Source organism: Lathyrus oleraceus, chromosome 5 (genome assembly GCF_024323335.1).
Source record: "Lathyrus oleraceus cultivar Zhongwan6 chromosome 5, CAAS_Psat_ZW6_1.0, whole genome shotgun sequence".
Lineage (NCBI taxonomy): Eukaryota > Viridiplantae > Streptophyta > Magnoliopsida > Fabales > Fabaceae > Lathyrus > Lathyrus oleraceus.
The window spans coordinates 599,190,515-599,213,188 of NC_066583.1; the positions used below are offsets into that span (position 1 = coordinate 599,190,515).

A 22,674-nucleotide genomic window follows, 5' to 3' on the forward strand; every position below is an offset into this window, starting at 1 on the left:
AAAAAAAAATCGGTTTTGCCCATTGAAAATGATAGGATCATCGAGGTAACAGAAGAAGGTGATAATGAACATGCTGAAGAATTAGCAAACTATAATCCTTTGTGTTACTATATGATGAATAACAGTTGCGTAGATGAATATAAGGTCATTTTCGAAAGGCCTGATTTAGGAATGCAACAACACTTGAAACCCTTTTTCATATAGGCTAAGGTCAAGAATGTAGGGGCTAATAAAGTTCTAGTAGATGGAGGGCCAACGATTAACCTAATGTGACATTCTTTATTAGAGAAGAATGGCAAATATGACACTAATTTAAGACCTCATAACATGGTTATGTCCAACTATAAAGGAAAAACGAACAAAGAGGTGGAGAAAAACCTCATTTTTATAGGAGAATGAAAATCTAAAAAAATAAAAAGATCCATGGGAGAAATTAAAGTCTTAATTGATTGGACCATAAGATCTACTTAAAGCACTTGCCTCACGGATAACAAGAAAAACTTTGTGTGGTTAGCCCAAATATGAAGGTCGAAAATGACCAAACTAAATCACTTCATCTTTTACATGCCCTCTTGCTTGAGAGATTGTATACCAATATAATTGTATTGGATCATAAGAAGAGAATATCCATGTAAAGAAGGCAAAACACACTAACAAGGGGCGAGTTTTCCTACAAACTCATATGTCGCCCGAAATAGGCCATGAGGCCACCTGGATGTTAGTAATAGCCCACCGAGTTGAGCTTAGTCTACCTAAATTTGTTTCCACTGGCCACTACTCTAGTGGACGTGTGAGATGATATTCCCCATCACAACGGACTAAATAAGAAAGTCAAAGATGATAAAGCTAAAGAGTCTCACATTAAAAAAGATATGGTCTCAACATATTATAACCGGAGACAATCTTCATCTTACAAATTAATTTTGTAGGATTGAATTAGACTCAACCATAATTCTTTAGATGACAGTCTATCCAAGATCCGTTCTTAAGAATTTGGGTTGCCCAAACTTTATAATCTTTAAGCAATGTGGGAGGTGGAATTTTCAACACACAATGAGATTGATTGAAGTGTAGACGATGCGAGAAGTCCAACAACAAATATATGATACACTCTGATATGATATTCAAATTTAGATTTGGCCGAACTCATTTCTGCAAAATTAATTTGTAATTTGTAAGGTGAATGTTGTTCAAACTTTATAAACACTTCACATGTCATATCTATAAGCAATTTGAGACTAAATCCACATCTACAAACCCAACACAATGAAGGCAAATCCAATGTCATCATCAGGTGACTAGAAGCGCATTGCAATGAAGGCGGAATTTTCAATAGATAAGATGAGCAAGATGATAATATAGAAGAGATCAAGAGAAAATCATTCCTTCCTTAAAGGTAGACAATGGCAGTCCCATTGTCCATAGTATTTATATAAACAACATTCTATGAAACAAGTTATGTATCAAGGAAGAGTAGCCTATGTATGAACAACTACGATTTCTATCTTAATCTTCTTTGATTCAAATCTTGGGCCAAAAAAACCTAAGGAATAAACAACCAATACAAAAGGTGCAAGGAGCTGGTAACTGAGAGGGAAAATTGTAGGTATCGCTAAAATAGGGAAGACATTTGCATGTGCTACTTTCCAAAAAAAAATTATCACCCCAGTCTATTAGTCTCATAGAGCTGTCATCATAGCCCCCCTTGCAGCCTCACGTTTCATCTGTGCAGCTTTGCCACTGCCGCGAAAGTACATGTACACTTGCTGCAATTATAAACCAAACATTAAACAAGAAAGTAGAAGTAGATTCAAGAGAATAAATGTTATGTTTGATTATTAAAAAAACCTGAATAACCCATATGCTCAGTAGTGATTCAATGGCGAAAAAACCAAACCCAACAAGGTAGAGAATCTGCGTTCAGTACAGTTATTACAGTTAGTACCATTTAAAATTATAATCATTGCATGACATGAAAATGAAACTTCCTTCTGGGATAAACTTATCAACTATATGTTGGAACATACCCCAACCACTGGATTGTAGGTCAGCACCTCAATTGCAGGCAGAATACCTCTGTTCAAAACATAGGCATTAATTTGAGTGACAACCACAATTAAAAAAAAAAACAGTGAGATAATGATGATGTGCATGTCTTCACTCCAACACAATTCTAAAACATGATTCATGAGGGTTAAATTATCTCCAAAAGATGCCCCTTTACTTCAATAGTATAGGGACAAAGGCAATTCATGCACTAGTGACTAGCAAAATGGTTCTAGTGTTTTCAACACATATTACCAAAATTATAGAAGGAAGTGAGGAGGTAGATTAAATAAAAAGAATGAAAAGATTTGAAGGTAACTCACGTGAGAGATTTTCCTTTGAAGATGATTGGAGGTGCAACTGCAGCCAGAACGCAAAACAGAATGTGGAACTGTTTGGAGACAATGAGGAGTAAATAAATAAAAAAGCACTTAGCAAAACAAGCACATAATGAATGGTTACTGCTAGAAAAATATATATAAAACTTGCCGAGTAACACAAGAAAAACCAGCCAAATTTTAGAGCACTGTCCGTTCTGTAACACAGGAGATAGCACATAATTATAAAACAAAAACATGCCAAAACCAGTAAAATTGGATTTAATCAGATGAAAACTACCTTGTAGCACGATAAAGAGGGCGATACCACATCGTATAGGATCCTGGAACACCGGAAATGAAGTATATGATAGCAAGAAACCATATTGACAGACCTACAATGTAAAACAAGTTTGTATTAACAGTTAACAACAACATGGTGGCATGTCTACTAGAATTAATTGATGGAGAGTAAGATATAATATAACACAAACCTTCTCCTTTAAGCCAAGCTACTGTAACAGCAGCAACATTAAAAGTAAGACATAAAATCAAACCTGCAATTGTTACGAAGTTCAAAATCAGGATACACAATAATTAAAGTAAGACAAATTCTCATAGAAGGATATTTAAAATTTTAAGCAAGAAACTCCTGCAAAAAGAGAGGAGGTGACATTTTGTAATTCTATTTAATTCATAGAATGCAGAAGGATGAAAGATACATGTCCCCAGCAGAAAAAGAATAAAAGAAAAGAAGACATCCCCTTCTCTTGTACTTTTGTTTATAGTTAATACATGATTTTTAGAAGTCTTAACACTGTTATGAAATTTACTAAAGCAAGCCTGCCCATGTAAGGTTCAACAGGAAGGCATGCAGAGTATTTTATGTTTGTGTTGAGCGAAAGGTTTTAGCATATGATGGACAAGAAGCAACATCATTTTTCTGATATAGATTATGCAGAGTGACAAAGTCTTTGTTGTGTTCTATAATATTCATGGAACGGGGTGTTTTTTGGTGCTGTGCTTGGTAGTTATCATGTTCATCTATCTTTCATGACACAGGACTTCTGTTTACTTTCACTTTTAAGGAAATATGGAACTTCCACCATTCCATGCTTTACAAATTACTTTTAAGTAGGATCTTATATCAGAAAAACAAAGGAAGCAGTCACTTTTAATAGTTGAAAAGAAATGACTTTAAATGCTAAAATAATTAGGTATTTTATTTACTAGCATATAACAATTAAGCTTATGCCAAAGATACTAAACTATTACCTTAAAAAAGATACTAAACTTATTAAGGCACACATGAAGAAAAAGGATTGAGTACTTTTAAGTTTCAAATAGTTTCCAATTTCAGTTATGGTTTGGAGCATTCACATGAATACAACAAGAATATGAAACTGCCTTTTCGTCCAAATATCAGAAAACATACAGTTACTTATCACTTAAACACAACCTTATAAGTTATTAACAATAAAAAAGGACCAACGTACCCAACCATGTTGCAAACGCAAAATACTGGATTGTCTGAAGATGTATTGGTATTTCACTTGCAATGTCATGATGAATGAGAGGGAAAAAAGGTGGCCAATTTTTTTCCTCTATGACTATTCCAGCTGCAAAACAAAAATGTGAACCACTAGAATGAAGACATTATTCCCGTTGGCTTCTATCAGTATAGATGAACTTAAAATACCTCGTGCTATAGCATCTTCCTTTCTTTTTAGCTCCTGCAAAACATCACAAAATCATGAGTTGCCTAATTGATACAAAAGTTTATTTACACAAAAAGCCAAGATAGAAAAAATGAACAGATTAAGATTTGAAGGTATGATATGTAATATGAAAAAAAGCAAAATAAGCTTCATTGAATTGAATGATCAACTACAAATGCTACTTATAGTTGAAGTAGAGTGCATATTCTACAACCTAGGAATGAGTACACTGGATTAGAACCTCTAACTAACTCCTAACTTCCACTTTCTATTTATGGAAAGCTTATATCACAACAAACCACTAACTAGCGTTCTATATGAGAAAAGTTTGCATAACACGTTCATTATTGATCTAACCAACTTGTAACTGATTTCTTATCTCATTGTGTGCTAATATGACTGCTTATTCAGCTCATAAACTAAAAGTTGAACTAAAAGTATTACTCATTTAGTGATATTAATTTGTAAAGAAGAAAAGGGATAAGTCGCCTTGTATGGCTGAAACAACATAAGCCACCCTTGCTACTAATGAGGTCCCTATTATTTATTTACTTATAATTGATAGAACCACCATTAATATGTATAGTCAGCTATAGTCATAAAATAACAACCAATCAAACAAGTTGCTAACTTAATAAAAATGAATTGTGGTTCAAAACAATCAAACAAGTGATCAGGATGAATTACCTGTTCCCTTCTTTTCAATTCAGCCTCTCTAGCTTGGAGTTCTTTTTCTCTTGCTTTGATTTCCTAAAGTTAACAAAATCTGTAAATAAATTTTTGTCTGCAACAACACTTAGGCATCATAACTTTGACATTTACTTTCACATTTTGATAATTCAGTCTCTACCTTTGGCATATCAAGAGGAATGTCAACAGTTGCCCCACGATCATGAGGCTCATGAGGAAGGGGTGTGAGCTTTGCTGAGGTTGCAGGGGAAACACTACCTGGGTTCTGTAAAGTTATTAAGAGGTAAGTAATGTAGAAATGTAATATTTAATGAAAGATAAAGGAGATACCAAGATTTAATTTAATTGCAAAGGGGGAATAAATGTAAACAAATAAAAACTTCAATTCTTCTAGTTCTAGATATTATTCCAGTTTAAGATTGTATAAACTATATGCAACACATAAATAGGATACATATCAAAAGTTAAAACATGTTGGTGCGTCCATTGTCATGATATGATTAAAGAAAGTGGTGTAGGCTGACATATACAATAATAGAAGTGAGATGAACAAGAGAGCTTACAGTAGTGTAGAATGCCCCTCCACCATAATTTGGTTGCCCTGAAGCTTTTCCTTTAACACTTCCATCCTAACATTTTCAATCAAAATGCAAAATTAAGAGACTCTAAAAAAACAAGAAATCAACTAAGAACCACGGCAGGGGACACGACATGATTCTGATAATGTAAAAAATATAGAGTACTTACGCCCGCCGCTACATATATATGGTAGTTTTTTACCCATCCAATATTTAAAGAGTTGAACATATTTTAGCATATTTTTATCCATTTTAATGTGTTTGAGATTTGCCTAAAACTAATTTAAGTGCGTAAAATATTTTTTTTGAAATACTTATTTGAATTGTGTGACACGTGAGGTATGGATGTCTTATGATTGTCATATATCAATTCAAAAAGTGTCAAATAAAAAGACACATTTTTAAATATTTATCTAAACTTTTTCTACATATGTGTGGTTCTTAAATATATCAGAAAATGTGATATGTCAAATCATAAAGGTGTTTGTACTTAATTTCAATTAAAAGAACTTAAATTATTTAAGAATTATGATTGTTAATGGTTACCAAGACTAATTTTCATGATCTGAGTTCCATTGATTTAATAGCACTATTCACGTTTGAGTTAATTATTACACACAAAAAATACAAACTTATTTCACTAACTGAAGTGGATTATATGAATCAAATTAAGTCATAATGCTTTATTAAAAATCATATCAAATTGTGCGTGCAACAAACATTTCTCATGCAAAAAAAAATTCATAAGCACCGTAAAAATCCATACATTTTAAAAAACAAATAAATAATTAAGCAGAGAATAACGACGGTAGGTTAATTCTGAAAGATACATTGTTCTAACTTCTAACAATATGTAAAATTAAGTTACACTGAATCATTAATATACGTTGACGCAGCTATACATGAAGCACGTTTCTATTTAATTAGCAACATTAGGAAAATTTTGATTAATTGGATTGATTCATGAATGATGTAAAATACGAAAATTCTACGCAGTTGCAATGCGAAACAAGTAATCGGAGAAAATGTGATAAGAAACTTACGGCAAAAGGATTCACCTCATCTTCGGCGAAGGGATTGGTTTCGAAGGTAGTCATGGGATTCGATTAAGACGAAACTACGTAGACGGAGATCTAGAGAGAGAAATCTGAGTGCGGGAGTTTTGATTTTGAGAATGGAAATTAATGGAAAAAGAAGAGAAGAAGGAAAGAAGGGATTCGTTTGTGTGTGAGAGAGAGAGGGTGGCCTCGCAAATGTAATGTGAAACTAACTGAAGAGAAAGGAAGAGAAATCACGGATGGATGGGAGCAAAATTTTCATGCATGTTGTTATGTAGTGTTGCTCGTATTTGTTTGTTTCTTGTTATATCAATTTCATTTTATCAAAATACCTGATTTTAAATTATATTTCTACATATAGCACTAAATAATCATATTTTAAAAAATTGCAATAATTAATCATATTTTTTAAAAACTGTAAAATACTTAATTTTCATATCGGTAGTATGAATTACATTTTTTTTAAATGGGAGGGATCAAAACAAAGACACAAACTAATTAATTTGTCTTACAAAAGAAATAGAAATAGAAAGATCCTCTTCAATCAAAGGATGAAGCCAATATATATATATATATATATATATATATATATATATATATATATATATATATGATTAAACAAGTTATAACCAGATTAAGGCACCTTGTCATGAGCTTGAAGCATAGTAGTCACTCTATTGTTGTCGACTTGGATCATAACCTTCAACACCTTTATGTAGAGCAAGATGAAGGCCTGTTAAAACACCCCAAAGCTCAGCATTGGCGGTGTTCCTCTTACCAAGATGCTTGTTGAAAACCCCAATCCAATTACCTTTTGTAACGAGGCCATTGTTGAAAACCCCAGAATTGGTTCCTCTTGGTTCATGCAGACATCACAGTAGGCATTCCTCAACTTGAGATGCCAAATGTACTTATTTGTAATGAGGCCATTGTGAAATAATTTCCAAATGAAGCATCGAATACGCTCCGGGACCTACAACGTCCGTATGTCAACCCAACCACTCTTGTTATTACTCACATTCTTGTTGACAGAAGAAGAGAGATGCTTGTACATAGTAGCAATAGTGAAGGACTGTTACGTCAAATATTCGACACGAGCATTAATTATAAAAGATGATGAGTTTCATGTGAGTGTTTATTATCGAAAAATCGAAGTGGCCAGTAACGTCCATAGAAATCTTAATGAATATGATTTGTTGAGAAAATAGTTTCAATTTTCATCGAATTTCAATCAGTCAAAGATAAGGGAGTATTAGTTTTGGGACTTAGTGAAATTCAGAGTATCCAAAATGTTTTCCAGACAGTCGAATGAGGTGTAAGTGGATAAGATCAGATAGTTAATTGAGGACACGTGGGAGCCTGTCGAAGACGAATGCTTCATGGAAACGAAGACGTGACATGTTTTGCTTAGGCGACCATTGTAAACTGTTAACTTAGAACTAGTATATAAGTAAGTATATCTGTTTAGGGGTCCGCAGTTGTTAATTTTTTTTGTAAAACTCAAAATATCTGTTTGTGAGAAAAAAGTCAATAATGTATGTATATGTGTTCCATTTTTTACAAATCAAAATCTTTATCTTCAGTTATTTACTGCATTGAACTTTATTTCATTTACCTTTCTTTTCCGTTATATTTCGATTTTGATGTCAATATGTTTTCAAACCAATGATTTTCACACAATATGTCCAGGGATTTTTTCGAGTTTAATCCCTTAAGTGAAATCAAACTTGTTTTGTTTACCAAATTTCACAGTAAAAAAATTGGCACGTCCAGTGGGACACTTTTTGTGTGAAAATTTATACTTTTCGTTTAAAAAAATCATTTGCAAAGTTCTTTATTCAAGAAACTTTTTATATTGTGAGTGTGTATGAGATTAAGGAGTGGCAAGATAACCAAAAAAGAAGTTAGAAACCCAACGAGGAGATATGTTAGGAGAATGGTTACTCCTAGAAACAACAACAATGGAGAACAACCATCTAATAGCACAGGGCAGGCACAGTCACTGCAAGTTCGACTGAAAAATCCCCTTTATTGCTAGTACGACGGCCACACCTTCTACCACGGTCATGTTGTTGACCATGAATATATCGTCGATTGCACAAGAAAGGTTAGTATTTCCCCCCTCGATAACACAAAGTCACTCATTGACTCCTAGACCGACTATGGCAACTGACTTTAGGCATTTAGCTACAAGTTTCACAATGCAGATGCTTGGGTGTGAACAACCTTATGGTATGCCAACATCAATGATGGAAAACCTACATACTAACCCTTCGACATTTGCTGACAATGCTGCTAATGCATATTCGCCACTATTGGTATCAGCATCGACTATAGGTAAACTTGGTCGAACCATAAACCCTAACTAGGGATGGGATTCGGTTCCTAAGCGATGCCAGCATTCATTACAAATTCTATAATGGCGATGAGACAACTATAAGAACAAGATTTTGTTCTGCATCTGGCCTTTAGTTTTAATTATAACAATCCATTGTTTCTTAGAGAACAATTTTTTACACTAATGGTTTTTGTCTAGTGCTTAGCTTTTGATTAACACGTTACGACTCTGAAGCATTGACGTGTGACGTCATTAGATTCTGGAATCAATACACTTTAACTCTAAAGAGATACAAGTGATTTACAAGATGTTGTCAAGTTCTAGAATGCTCTTAGACAACAACTTTGATTAACGTTTGTGTTAAAGCTTCTGACTGGGACTCTGATTGAAGAGCCTCTGAAGGATTTCCAGCCTTCAAGATTATGCGCTCTAGTTTTGAAGATTCTGAAGAACAAGATCTGGATACTCTAAAGACCAGGTTCTGAGGAACTGTGTCAAGACTTTCGAGATCAAGGTTCTGAAGATTATCTCATCTAGTCTCTTGATCCTTCTAAACATGCTTCAACATTATTTTATCAGAAGCCTCTGAAGATTAAAAGATAAGATCAAAAAGTTGTGTCAGGAAAATAGTACACAGTACAATATCACCCTTCCCTCCACTATCCTGATTTTATGGGCTAAGGGCAATACTATTTGTGAGTACAACTTCCTTTAAATGTGTTTTGTATGATGTCAAAACTAGGATACTTTAGCATTAATGTATATTGGATGGTATCTTCTGATTCTCTATGTGCATCTTAGCATTAGGAAGCATAAAAGTATTTGGAAACAACTTGGAAAAGGTCTCGTGCATCAAACATGCATGAAAAATCATTTTTTGTGAAAAATGGCATTACAAGTTGACACATGCAATTACAGGTTGACACATATATATACAGGTCTACCTATAGAAAAAAATTCTTGGCTATAGGTTGACATGTATGCCACAGTATTAAAGCATGTAGCTTCTGTTTCATGTGTCGACTATTCAGGTCGACACATAAGAAGCGCATAACAATTATAGGTCAACACGTGACCTTAGACAAGCTGACCTATGCATCGAACAGGTCGATAAATGACTTCCATAGGTCGACCTATGCAATGTGTGTTTTTCAAAAATTTATATTTTTCTCAAGTCCTTTGCATTCCTTTTTTCCCTAGATCACCCATGCATATAAATACTTCATACATGCATCATTCTCTATTAAGGTTTCTAGAGTGAGTAAAACCTACATGAATCCAAGATTTCAAAGCATTCTCATCATCTTCAACTCCATCTATGCATACACACAATCAAACTACACATAATCATTCTTTGACTGGGTGTCATCTAGATTAGGGTTGATAACGTCCGATTAGGTTTGTTGTACCGAGAATATTGGGTTGAGAACTTTGAGGGATTCAAATCAGAAAACTAAGTTGGGGTTTTCCTTCAAGATCTCTTATGGTTTGAAGGTTTTGGACAAGATTGTGCAATTTGGATACGATCGAGTGAAAGCCTTGGGACAGGGGGTGCCTTGCAAGGGAGTAGCGTGAGATGGTGGATCGTGTTGGAAAATCTTGGGTTTCAACAAGTGTACACTTGGGATTAATTCAACCGGGTAAAATCCTTGGGACAAGGAGTGCCTTGCAAGAAGTAGGAAAAATAGTTGAATTGAAGCAACATTGTTGGTTACTTGATCAATATTTGATCAAGGGTTTTGGAGGTGGTAGAGTCAACATCAAACTTAGGGTTTGTAGAGTTTGATTTCTTCATCTCTTGTATACACATATTTTACAAAGTAAGATTTATTATAATATCTCAATTCGAATTCGAAACAAGGGAAAACATACCCATAACGAGGTGGATTGGGGAACTGCCTAAATAAATCCTTGTATACTCTCTCTCTTTCTCTCTCTCTCTCTCTCTCTCTCTCTCTATATATATATATATATATATATATATATATATATATATATGTATGTATCTTTTATTTTTCGATTTGCAAATTGTTGATTGCATTGATCATTTGATCAATCTTGTTTGGATAATAATTTTGAATGCATTTTGACATTTGTATTGTTGTGTGGATCACAAGCCATTTGGTTGTGATCGGCTTTCTAAGAACAACAAGCACCACATAAAGTTCCAAACATCGTTGATCGCACACTAAGTGTCGACAAATTTCTTGACTTAATTTTTCGTGTGTTTTGATCATTGAAGATAGACTTTTCCTATTGTATTGTATTCAACTAGTTATGATTAATTATTGTTGATTGACTTGTGTATTATTATAATTGCATTGGCACCTCTACGCATATCCGATATTTTTTATAATAGGTTCGGTTAGACGATTTTTGATTCGGGAAATTTTTGAAACTTGCTTTCGTGCTATAAAAATTTTCAAAACCAATTTTGGTTCAAGTTTTTAAACTTGTAATCTATTCCCCCCCCCCCCCCCCCCCCCTCTAGATCTAGGCTTATCGTCGAACAAGTGGTATCACGAGCTCCGGTTAATTTCGTGCTTAAGGTTTTCATATTAGATAGTGGCTACCGAACCTAAAAAGGCGTATATTTTTACCGATGAGAATTATGGCTATTGGAAAGCTTGTATATGTATCCATATCAACTTCATTAATAAGGGCGTATGGGACGCTATCATCAATGGTCCTAACAAAATTATAATGACCAATGGTGAGGGCGTCATCGTACCAAAACCAGAAGGTGAATGGAATGATAATGATATGAAGTTATGGCCACATGATTGGAAGGCATGAAATATTCTTATTTCCGCTTTAGGTGTTAATGAGTATTATCGTGTTTCCCATTGTGAAACCACAAAGCTATCTAGGACTCATTAGAAGTTGCCCATGAGGGAACTAATGAGGTAAAACAAGCTAGATTCAACATATTGAATCAAGAGTTTGAACTCTTTCGTATGAAGTATGGTGAAACCATTGCCGACATGCAAAAAAGATTCACACATCTTATTAATCGGTTGAATGCTCTAGGTAAGCCTATTTCCAATGATATTTCTACTAATGAGGTTTTGAGATGTCTTAACAAGGAATGGAAACCCAAGTTCACCGCTATCAAATAGACGAATGATCTTAAAGTACTTGATCTCACTACTTTGTTTGGCAAATTTAAATAACATGAGCAAGAACTCACTTGCTTGGAAAAACACGAAAAAAGAGTATGAAAAGAAAATGAAGAAGGAGAAAGGTAAATACAAGGAGGAAGTAAGGAAGTTTATTGCTCTAAAGAATTCAAGCTCAAAGTCCTCAAAGAATGAGCAAAGTGATCATGAAGAAAGGGATAACAACAATTCTGGTTATAGACATGAATGTCTCATGATTAAGAAAGACAATGAGAAATGGCATCATAGGAAGTCTAGAAAGTCTAGAAGAGTGTATATTTCTTCTGAGAGTTCAAGTGATTCCTCAAGAGATGAAAGCTCTACTTCGAGTGTAGAATCGGCCCAGATTTGTCTTATGGAAAATGGAACAAAGAAGAAAAATGTAATTCCTTCTAAACTTGAGCTTACTAGTGATTTATCTTATTCTCAAATACAATATGCTTTTGATAATCTTCATAGAGAGGCATTTAATATTTTTAAAAAGTTATCTTCATATGAAAAAATATTTTTACAATTAGAAGCTAAGGTCTTAGAATCGGAAAAGAAATTGGAAGCAATTAAGTTATTTATGCTAGACGTTCAAAAGGACAAGATTGAGGATGAAAAACCTTTTAGGTTTGGTTATGAATCTTGCCATAATTGGGAAGAAGAAATAAAGGTTCTTCGAGTCAAATTAGACAATCCATTACAACAAAGATTTCATTTTCCGTTGATCCATCTACGTTTGGAAGATCTTTGAACCATTCACACAAAAAGCATAAAAATTTCAAAAAGGGTTCAAATGGAATAATCATATCTCACCATAACCTATCTTGTCATTATTGTTACAAAAAGGGTCATACTATTGAAAAGTGTAAATTTAGGAAAGGTTTTGTTCCTAAAGGAGCTTCTCAATGGTTGCCTAAATGCAACCTTAATTTCACTCACTCCCAAGGATCCAGTGAAAATTGGATACCTATTTCATTTGTTTAATTCTACAGGTTGAATGTCTTGACTCTACGGAAAAAATGTGGTATCTTGATAGTGGATGTTCGAGACATATGAAGGGTGACATATCTCTATTCATTGACTTTGTGCCAAAGAAGAAGGGGTTCACCGCTTATGGTGATAACAACAAAGGAGTTATACTTGGAAAAGGTAGTGTAGGTAATTCATCATCTACTATTATCTCAGATGTTATGCTAGTTTATGGTCTTAAACATAACCTTCTTAGCATTGGTCAACTTTGTGACAAGGGATTTAAAGTTACTTTTACAAACACTTGTTGCTTATTTGAACATAATGAGAAGAAGGATTGCATTTTTAAAGGCTTGAGGGTTAATAATACCTATATGCGTAACTTGGATGTCATATCATTGATTGGAACTAAGTGTCTTGCTACCATTAGTGAAAATAATTGGTTATGGCATAGACTCCTAGCTCATATCAACTTTGACTTATTAAACAAAGTAACCTCAAAAGATTTGGTAATCGGTCTACCAAAAATGAAGTACACAAAATACCATCTATGTGAAATGTGTCAAATGGGTAAGAAAATGAGGGTCTCTTTTAAATCGAAAAATATAGTTTCGACCTCGAGATCGCTTGAGCTTCTTCATATGAACCAAAAGCATAGGCGGTAACTATTATGGCTTTGTAATTGTTGATTATTACTCTAGATTTTGTTGGGTTATATTTTTGTATAGTAAAGATGAGACCTATCCGGCTTTTAAATAATTTGCAAGATTGTTTCAAAATAAGATGAATTTGAAAATTGTTTCCATCCGAAGTAATTGATCAGTGCATTTTGATGCACGTTCTTCCATGTTTGTAATTAAGCATTTCTTCGGTTTGCTTTGATTATTTTTACGTTTTAATGTGTTTTCATAATTTATTTTATTTTTTGCACTTATTTAATTTTCGTATTTAATTTTCAGCATTAGCAGCTTTCGTGAGAAAAATCATATCTTGAGCTAGGAGTATCGAATTGAGACGTGCTACCAGTCGATGGAAAGCTAAGAAAAAGGTCTACAACTTTTGTTCAGAAGTCGAGAGCTGAATCAGATTGTAGCAGGGCCAGAAAATTCGTTGAAGTTGCAGCATTAGTTTTATTTAAATTTTGGGCCATTAGTTTTGGGCTTGGGTTATGTTTTCGATCCAGTTGGGTTGTAAACCAAATTCCTTGTTTTCCATATACCTAGCAGCCGCATAACATTAGGGGACGACTATTCACGAAAGACTTGAAAACTTTGGCAAGAATTCTCATGAAGAACTAATCGATCCAAACAATTTGTTGTATTCGGGTTCCGATACCTTGAGATTTTAGTAATTCTTATTCAAGTTTTATTCCTTTCAATATTAATATATGTATTTTGTTTGTTTAATCCGATTTACATATGCTATATTGATTTAATCCGATTGATTGTGTGATCCTAACTATAGTCACGATTTCGTTTGCTTAATTCGTTATCGAGTCCGTTTAATTCATGTTTGCTTAATTCATGAAACTTAATCTCGTTTGCTTAATTCGGATAATAGGAACATACAACTTATACTATCAATTGCGCTTGTCAGTTGATATTATAATCGAATAGGAATAGTTAATCTGCGGTTGGAATTACGATAATCGATGATAGGCAAAGACCGAATCAGTAAATTGTTGCTACAGCTTATTTCAATAATCACTTATTTTAATCTTTTTTTAATTGAATCCTAAACCAACAAAAACCCCATTAATCGTTACTATCATTGGTTAATTCACTCAAGAATCCTTGTGAGAACGATAATCCGATTCAATTTGTCGTTAAACTACATTTTTTAAAAACTACTCGTTTTGATCCGCGTGCGACAACGGATCAGTAATCATGGAGGAGAATTTTAAAACCTCATATTTGAGAAGTATTGTGAAAAACATGGCATTGAGCATAACTTTTCCGCTTCTAGAACTCCACAACAAAATGGAGTATTAAGATTTGATACTCACATGAATGTTAAATCTAAATTTATGTCTAGAGTTTAGCGTCTAACAGATGATTATCCCAGATCTAGATTCGAAGAATATGTATCAATAACAGTTCTAATCAATAGATAAACAAGTAAACAAGGATAACATCGATATAGATTCGTGAGTAGATTATACATAACACCATGATTAATAAAATACATACCATAAAAGTGAACTTACATCCAGTCCCAACAAGAAAGGAATTTAGTTCCATATAGTAGCTAGATACAAAGAGAAAAATGAAAAGGAGCAAGCATGCACTGCAATTTTCCTAAGATAAAAATGAATTCAACTCCGGATCTTCGAGAAGCATCCTAACTTGTTGTTTTCTAAGCCTCACTCTCTCCAAAAATGGATTCTCTTGGCTATTCCAAGAGAGAAAAGGAAATAATATCCAAAAAACAAGAGAGAAGAATCACAAATATGATTTGGACCTATTTATACAAAATTGGGAATTTGTTGTCTCGCTCGACGAGCAAGGGCTCGTCTGGTGAACATCACTTTAAGTGCCTTCCACCTGGTACAAACGCAGCAAACCGTCATTAAAAAATATCTACCTTCGCCCGGGGAACTCATCTTCTTCCGGTGAACACAAAATCTCAGACCCTTGTCGGGAAACCAAGGCAAGATTTCCCCCTGGAATGAAATTCTTTTTGCTTGCTCCTGTCTCACCAAAGCTTGCCCAGCGAGATCTCTTCTTGCTCGCCAGTTGGCGTCGGGCAAACATGCCAGAATTTCCCATACTTCTTAGCTTTGTTCCTTCTTCTTGGCTTGTGTCTTTTTCTATGATTTCTTGCAGCATTTCCTGTGCAATATCACACACATCACGAATACCAAAGCTAATTGTAATATAATTGACATTTGGTGGAAAACATAAGGAATTCATCAACGAAACCGCAAAATAGTTCGAAAAATATCAAGTTTTTATATATTAATTATAGCCCAATTTATCACTTATCAATATTCCAAAGATGTCCTTTCGAATACACCACGTTTTGTTTTAGTAAAATTAGGTTGAGTCCTAAAATGTATTTCTAAATAAACCCATGGGAACATTTTTTTAATAATATAAGGTGTGCCAGGAAATGTATTTCCGAATAAACCCATGCTATAATTTTTTTAATAATATGGGGTGTGTCCGAATATTCATTTTCAAATATACCTATGTTAGCATTTTCTAAATTATGGGTGTATCCGGAAATGTATTTTCGGATTCACCTCACACTTTTTACACAAAACCTTTTATATAAACAAAACCTGTTATAAAACACAAAATGGTGAAAATTTTGGAAAACTGAAATATACTTCAAATGTATAAAAATGTATATAATTTACATCGTTAATATCAATCCAACATTACATACAAAACATGTTTAACCACCTAAATACACTATTAAAAAAACTAAAATGAATCAAAATATGTATCACCATTAAATCTATATTTGTGGGTGGTTTCGCCTTTGACTTTTGTTTATTTAATTCTCTTTCAATCTTACTCAACATGGTGAATTCTCGCATTATATCCAAATCTCTTAGTTTGACATTCTTAGGAGCACCCTTTGTTTTTACCGATTGAGTTGGTGATTTCAAATATGTGGTTTTTAGATAGGAAATCTTCCTCAATTTCTCAGTGACAATGACCTTCAGCGTGTTTTCTTTGTCCTTCAACATTGTCCGGCATACTTTTAAAGCCTAAGTAATCTTGTCCTCTTTTTCTCTTTCCACAAATGCAAACCCAACAGAAATATCTTTTTCAGTAGAAGTAACACCAAAAATTTCCAATAATGGAAGCATATATTTATGAGTCTTATATGTTGAATCATTAATCAGTACGATGGAAAATATGTTGAATAACTTTATGGAATCAGGATGTGTCCAAAATATATCTTGAAGGGTTACTCCATCGGTATACACTCGGTACCTAGATACATAATAGTTATCGTCCAAAAGCTTAAACAATTACTGAATTTGAGTTATATCCTCTCTTATCTCCTTTTTGTTTTGGGCACGAACATTATATACTTGTTTGATATTTGAGATATTTTAAGGTCTTTTCGTTTTAAAGTTGCAAGTATATTTTTGGTATGCACCATGCTCATTGTTGTACTGGTTAAAAGTACAGGTGTGTATGATACCCCTGCAAAGGCAGGGGTACTCATAGGTCTTAGTAAGTTTATAACAGTTTGTGGTGGTTAGGGCTTGCCTACAATGGAGAGAAACATTGTATGGTGGTTTATGATTGTTTTAGAGGACTTATTCACGTGAGGTGAGAGGCTCTGTATCTTAGTACGGTGTTTAGGTATAAGCTGTGAATTATGATTTCTCCTCCTCATTTGAGGAATCAGGTATTTATAGAGGCTTCTTGGGCCTAGGACAGAGATTCATATAATGGTTTACCCTAGCTTCATGACCAAGAAACGTGGTCATGGGAGGACTTGGTCTCCTTTGATTTTGGGGAGAGCGGTTTTCTCTTTGTGACTGAATCTTTTTCAGTAGTTATTGTGGGGGCATGTCATCACGCATGTATACTAAGTGTGGACATCAAGACCTCAATCTAGGTAGCCTCGCGGCCCCTTTCATACGACCATATGACTCATTTGAGCGGACCCTAGCTTCGTATGGTAACTCACCCCTCCCCCAATTCTCCTAGCCTTCCTTCATTTCCACGGATTATCCCTTCTTAGAGGGCTAATAAAATTATACATGTACACATTCCCTCAAGCACGAGGACTTGAAAAGGGTGAAGTGATTAGTAAGGGTTCTAATATTTTTAAGGCTCCCTTGTACCGATCTATCTCGGGTGGGCTTTTTCTCCATGGGGGATTACAGTGTCCCTCAAGCAAGACTTAGTAGTCAAGTCCCTTAGGCAAGACTTAATAGTCAAGTTGCTCAAGCGAGACTTAATAGTCGAGTCCTTCAGGTGAGACTTTAGGTTGAGTCCTTCAAGCGAGACTTTATGTTGAGTCCCTCGGGAAATATTTCATAGTCAAGTCCCTTAAGAGAGACTTAAAGGTTAAGGCTCTTAGGTGAGACTTTATGTCGATTACCTCAAGCGAGACTTGATAGTTGAATCCCTCAAGCGAAACATAATAATTGAGTCTCTTAGCCGATACTTCTCTCAAGCGAGACTTAATAGTCGAGCTCCTTAAATGAGACTTTATGTCGAGTCTCTCAAGCAAGACTTAATAGTCGAGTCTCTCAAATGATACTTCATGTCAAGTCTCTCAATCAAGACTTAATAGTCGAGTCTCTAAGGCAATACTTTATGTCTAGTCTCTCGGGAAAGACTTAATAGTCGATTCCTTCAAAAGAGACTTTATGTTGAGTCTTTCATACGAGACTTGGTCGAGTCTCTTAGGCGGGACTTAATGGTTGTGTCCCTCATACGAGACTTTATGTCAGTTCTCTCTAACGAGACTTAATAGTCATCTCTCTTAGGTGAGACTTAATAATCGAGTCCCTCAAGCGAGACTTTATATCAAGTCCTTTAGGAGAGAGTTAATAGTCGAGTCCCTTATGCTAGACTTTAAGTTCAGTCCCTCAGGCAAGACTTTATGTTGAGTCCCTCATGAGAAACTTAATAGTCAAGTCCCTCATGAGAGACTTTAAGTTCACTCCTTCATGCGAGACTTTATGTGAGCCCCTCGGGAGAGACTTAAGAATTGAGCCCTCAGGTGAGACTTTATGTTAATTCTTTCAGGTGAGACTTAATATTCAAGTCTCTTAGGTGAGACTTAATAGCCGAGTCCCTCAAGGGTGGCTTTATGTCGAGTCTCTCAGGAGAGACTTTATGTCATGTCTCTCAAGTGAGACTTAATAGTTGAGTCTCATAAGAGAATTTACGTTTAATCTCTCGGGTGAGACTTAATAGTCGAGTCCTTCATGCAAAACTTTATGTCGAGTCTCCCAAATGAGACTTAATAGTCGATTCTCTTAGGCGGGACTTTATGTCTAGTCTCTTGGGCGAAACTTTATGTAGAGTCTCAGGCGAGACTTTGGATGAGCCTGGATGATGGGATTTTTAGTTCCTTAGGCGAGGCGTTTAGGTGAACTACTTTGATTAGACTCTAGGTCCTCCAAGCGAGATTATATGTTGAGTTTGTCTGATGAGACTAAAAGTCCCTCGCGGGGCATTGGATCTCTCGGTTTGAACTTCTATCAAGCCCTCAAATAAGACTTTAAACTACGTCTCTTAAGCTAGACTTCATTTTCGTCCCTTGGGCGAGACTTTAAGCTGGAACCTGTCTGAGTAAACTCCAAGTCCCTAATGCGAGATGTTTAGATAAGCCTGATTGACGAGCTCTCACTTAGCCCCTCATGTGAGATTATACACTGAGCCTGAGTGATGAGACAGTAAATCCCTCAGGCGAGGTGTTGGACCTCTCGGTCGGGACTTCTATCAAGCCTTCTTAAGACTTTAAATTAATTCTCTTAGGCTAGAATTTGGTCGCGCCACTTTGGCAATATTTATAAGTTGGTTCTCGCCCGAGGAAACTCCATGTCTCTCAGGCGAGGAGTTTAGATAGCTTGTTTGATGGGAAATTTTACTCCCTTATTCGAAGTTATATTGAGCCTAGCTAGAGAGACTTCAAGTCCCTCAGGTGAAGCATTGTACCTTTCGTGTGAGACTTCTATCAAGCCTCAAACAAGACTTTAGGTTATACTTTGGTCGCACCTTTTGGGCGAGATTTATATATTGGATCACGCTCGAGGAAACTCCAAGTCTCTTAGGCGGGGAGTTTAGATAGCTTGTTTGATGAAAACTCTTATCCCTCGGGAAAAGTTATATTGAGCCTAACTAGAGGGACTTCAAGTCCCTCGGGCAAGGCTTTGGACCTTTCGGACGAGACTTTTATCAATCTCTCGGACAAGACTTTAGGTTAAGTCTCTCAAGCTAGACTTTGATTGCGCCTCATTGGCAAAACTTTAGGTGAAGTCCCTTTGGGAACGATTCCTTGAAGCGTCGCTTAGGGCGAGTTCAATTCTTTGTATCTTGTACTTTACTCAGTATTTAGTGTTGAATGAGCGGCTTATTAAAGCGTCAAGGAATTTTCTATGATGGTTTAATGATGTATTTGCCTCTTAGGGCAGCAAGTATCCTTCAATGAAGGTCCAACATTTGTATTCACCTCGTAAGGCGGCAACAATCTTCCGGGGAAAGTCTAACATTTATATCTGCCTCGTAGACCAACAAAAAGCCTTCAGTGAAAATCTAACTTTTGTATTTGCCTCGTAAGATAGTAAGATCCTTCAATGGAGGTCTAACATATGTGTGTAGCTTTTTAAAAGATAGCAAGGATCTTCTCATGAAAGTGCAACATACATGACCGTAATCAAAATATCTTCCCTACTCGTAAACATCCAAAGGTTCATACCCTTTTTATTTAGGATCACTTTGCACATGTAAGATAAGACTATGTCTTCATTCGTACCGATGTAGATGGAGACCGCCATGTATTAACTTTTTCTCATAGGAAATGCTTATTTATAAGAAAAAGTGAAAATAAAAAAGTCAAATAAATCTCAATCATTCATTATCATCTCTACTCCATAATTCCTATAAAAAAGAAAATTAAATTTATAATAAATTAAAAATTATTCTCTAAAATAATGACAGATGTACATTCTTGTCCTTTTTTTATTCAAATTATTTCTTACTAAATAGCACTACTCGTAAATATAATGTCCGAATAATAAATAAGTACAGCAAACCCTTAGCAACTTGAGTCAGCTACGTGAGGTATTCTTTCATTACAAATCCAACATTCTTGTTATTACACGTGAGATTAGTAACAGGTCAAAAATAACAAAGGTTAAATGCTCCTCAACCCCACTATTTACGGCAAGTGGACAAGTAACAGGTAAAAAATAAAAATGCTAAGTACTCTTTCACTCCACTCACCATATACAACCAAATGCAAATTTGAGAATTGACCATGGGATGTGGAAATTCCAATGCATGATACATAGTGGGTTGTTCAGTAGAAAATTCTCAAGAGACTCATAACGGACCCTATTAAATATATTCAACAATAATTTCCTCTAACATCTCATCATCTGAAACGTCAAAAGATAGATTAATATATAATTGGTATTTTCTTTCAAGCTTTCAAAATCTCTTGCCCTCAAAATATAATTTCAGTTTAACATTTACTTCTAAAACATAAGCAATGTAGCACTGCTTTTAAAGAACTCTTAATGAGTAAAGCATTTTCCACTCAAGACAGCAGACCAATATAAAAACTAAAAACAAAGTACTTATGTTATGCAGTATGTTTCATGATACAATTATAAATCTAAAAATAAAATACTTACGCTATCCTCATGCATTAGGTTTCAAGGTTGTCATTGTCGTGTCGTGACTATACAATTTGGCTAAGGTGTTGACAGCCTTTGGAAAAGGGAACACGGATAAAGGTATTTTCACTAAAAAGGAATCAAGTACACGGTCAAATACCCAATGTCTCAAATCTTATTATTAATATCAAGTGTTCATAATGATAATTGTTACTCTAATAATACTAATGGTTACTCTTAGATTCTCTAACTGCTACGGATAACATTTAATAAGGTTTGTTGTATTTGTAAATCATGATATAATCTTTGTATTTATTGTGAATAATTTTTTTTTATAGAATAGGAAATTAGTCATTACAAGTTGTAATTAGTTCCTATGAATTATAATTACTTGTAATTATTGACATTATTATATATAGTATCAAATGCAATGAAAAAGGCATGACGTCAATTTTTCTGATATGATATCAATAGGTACGATCAAACCTAGAAAATCTTGTTATCTTGGTTGAACAGCGATACCCCACTTGTTCACTCTCGTAATTATGTTCTTTGTTCGTGTTCGTTTCGAAATCCTTTCTTTCGAAACCTTGTAGCTGCTTGAGATTCTAAATCCTTTCTTTCGAAACCTTGTAGCTGCTTGAGATTCTAAATCCTTGATTGTCGTTTCGTTATTTTGTCTTGGAGATTCTTGTTGTTGCGCTGTTATCGCAATCAATTTTTATTCTTGTTCATTTGGTTGCGTTCAGTCTCGTCGGTCAAACCTATTGCCATCATGATTATCTATTGGATTTAGGGTTTCGATTTGTTGTTGCAATTTTTTTTGCTCTTGGGTGTTCTTGGTTCGTGATCGTGATAATCTTCTGCTTTTACTGTTCCTTCCATATCGTGGTATAGAATTGTGGTCTTATTGTTGTTCGTGGGTCGTGGGTGGTACTGTTACTACAGTTTATAATTATTTCTTGTTGTTGACCACGTACTATTATTATATTATTATTATTATTATTATTATTATTATAATAAAATAATTAGTGTGATTGTATCCGGTGGCATAATAATTTAGATGGCATCAGAAAATGATAAGAATTTTTGTGTCCGATTTACCGGAAAGAACTATTCAATTTGGAAACTTCAATTAAAAAATCATGTCAAGGGAAAGGGATTGTGGACTCACCTAGATGGTGTCTCCAAGGCACCAACTGAGAAAGTTGCACTAGATACGTGGGAAACTAAAGATGCTCAAATAATCAACTAGATCTTCAATACTATTGATCCTCAAATGATCAATTAATTTATGCTTATTTTCAACTGCTCAAGAAATGTGGAACTATTTGAAGCGTATTTACAACCAAGACAATGCAGCAAAGTGCTTTCAATTGGAGTTGGAGATAGCTAATTACAAACAATGTACTTTATCTATTCAAGAATATTATTCTGGTTTTCTGAATCTGTGGACAAAACACTCTTCTATTATACATGATGGTGCTCCCA

The 22,674-nt window shown here is 34.8% G+C and overlaps 2 protein-coding genes across 2 annotated transcripts; one reads left to right on the forward strand and one right to left on the reverse strand.

The window, feature by feature from the left end:
• Positions 1–1,354: 1,354 nt before the first annotated feature.
• Positions 1,355–6,653, reverse strand: LOC127086853 (secretory carrier-associated membrane protein 1). Its single transcript, XM_051027664.1, has 13 exons — positions 6,393–6,653; positions 5,335–5,400; positions 4,932–5,036; positions 4,769–4,831; positions 4,063–4,096; positions 3,860–3,982; positions 2,858–2,920; positions 2,665–2,758; positions 2,536–2,581; positions 2,370–2,437; positions 2,028–2,076; positions 1,849–1,914; positions 1,355–1,766 (listed from the first exon to the last, which is right to left on the reverse strand). Exons 1-13 carry the CDS (start codon positions 6,444–6,446, stop codon positions 1,680–1,682), a joined length of 918 nt encoding a protein of 305 aa, XP_050883621.1. The 5' UTR covers positions 6,447–6,653; the 3' UTR covers positions 1,355–1,679.
• A 5,266-nt stretch (positions 6,654–11,919) lies between these two features.
• Positions 11,920–13,588, forward strand: LOC127082317 (uncharacterized). The gene is made up of 3 exons (XM_051022555.1): positions 11,920–12,561; positions 12,884–13,369; positions 13,562–13,588. The coding sequence occupies exons 1-3, from the start codon at positions 11,920–11,922 to the stop codon at positions 13,586–13,588; spliced, it is 1,155 nt and encodes a 384-aa protein (XP_050878512.1).
• Positions 13,589–22,674: the final 9,086 nt, after the last annotated feature.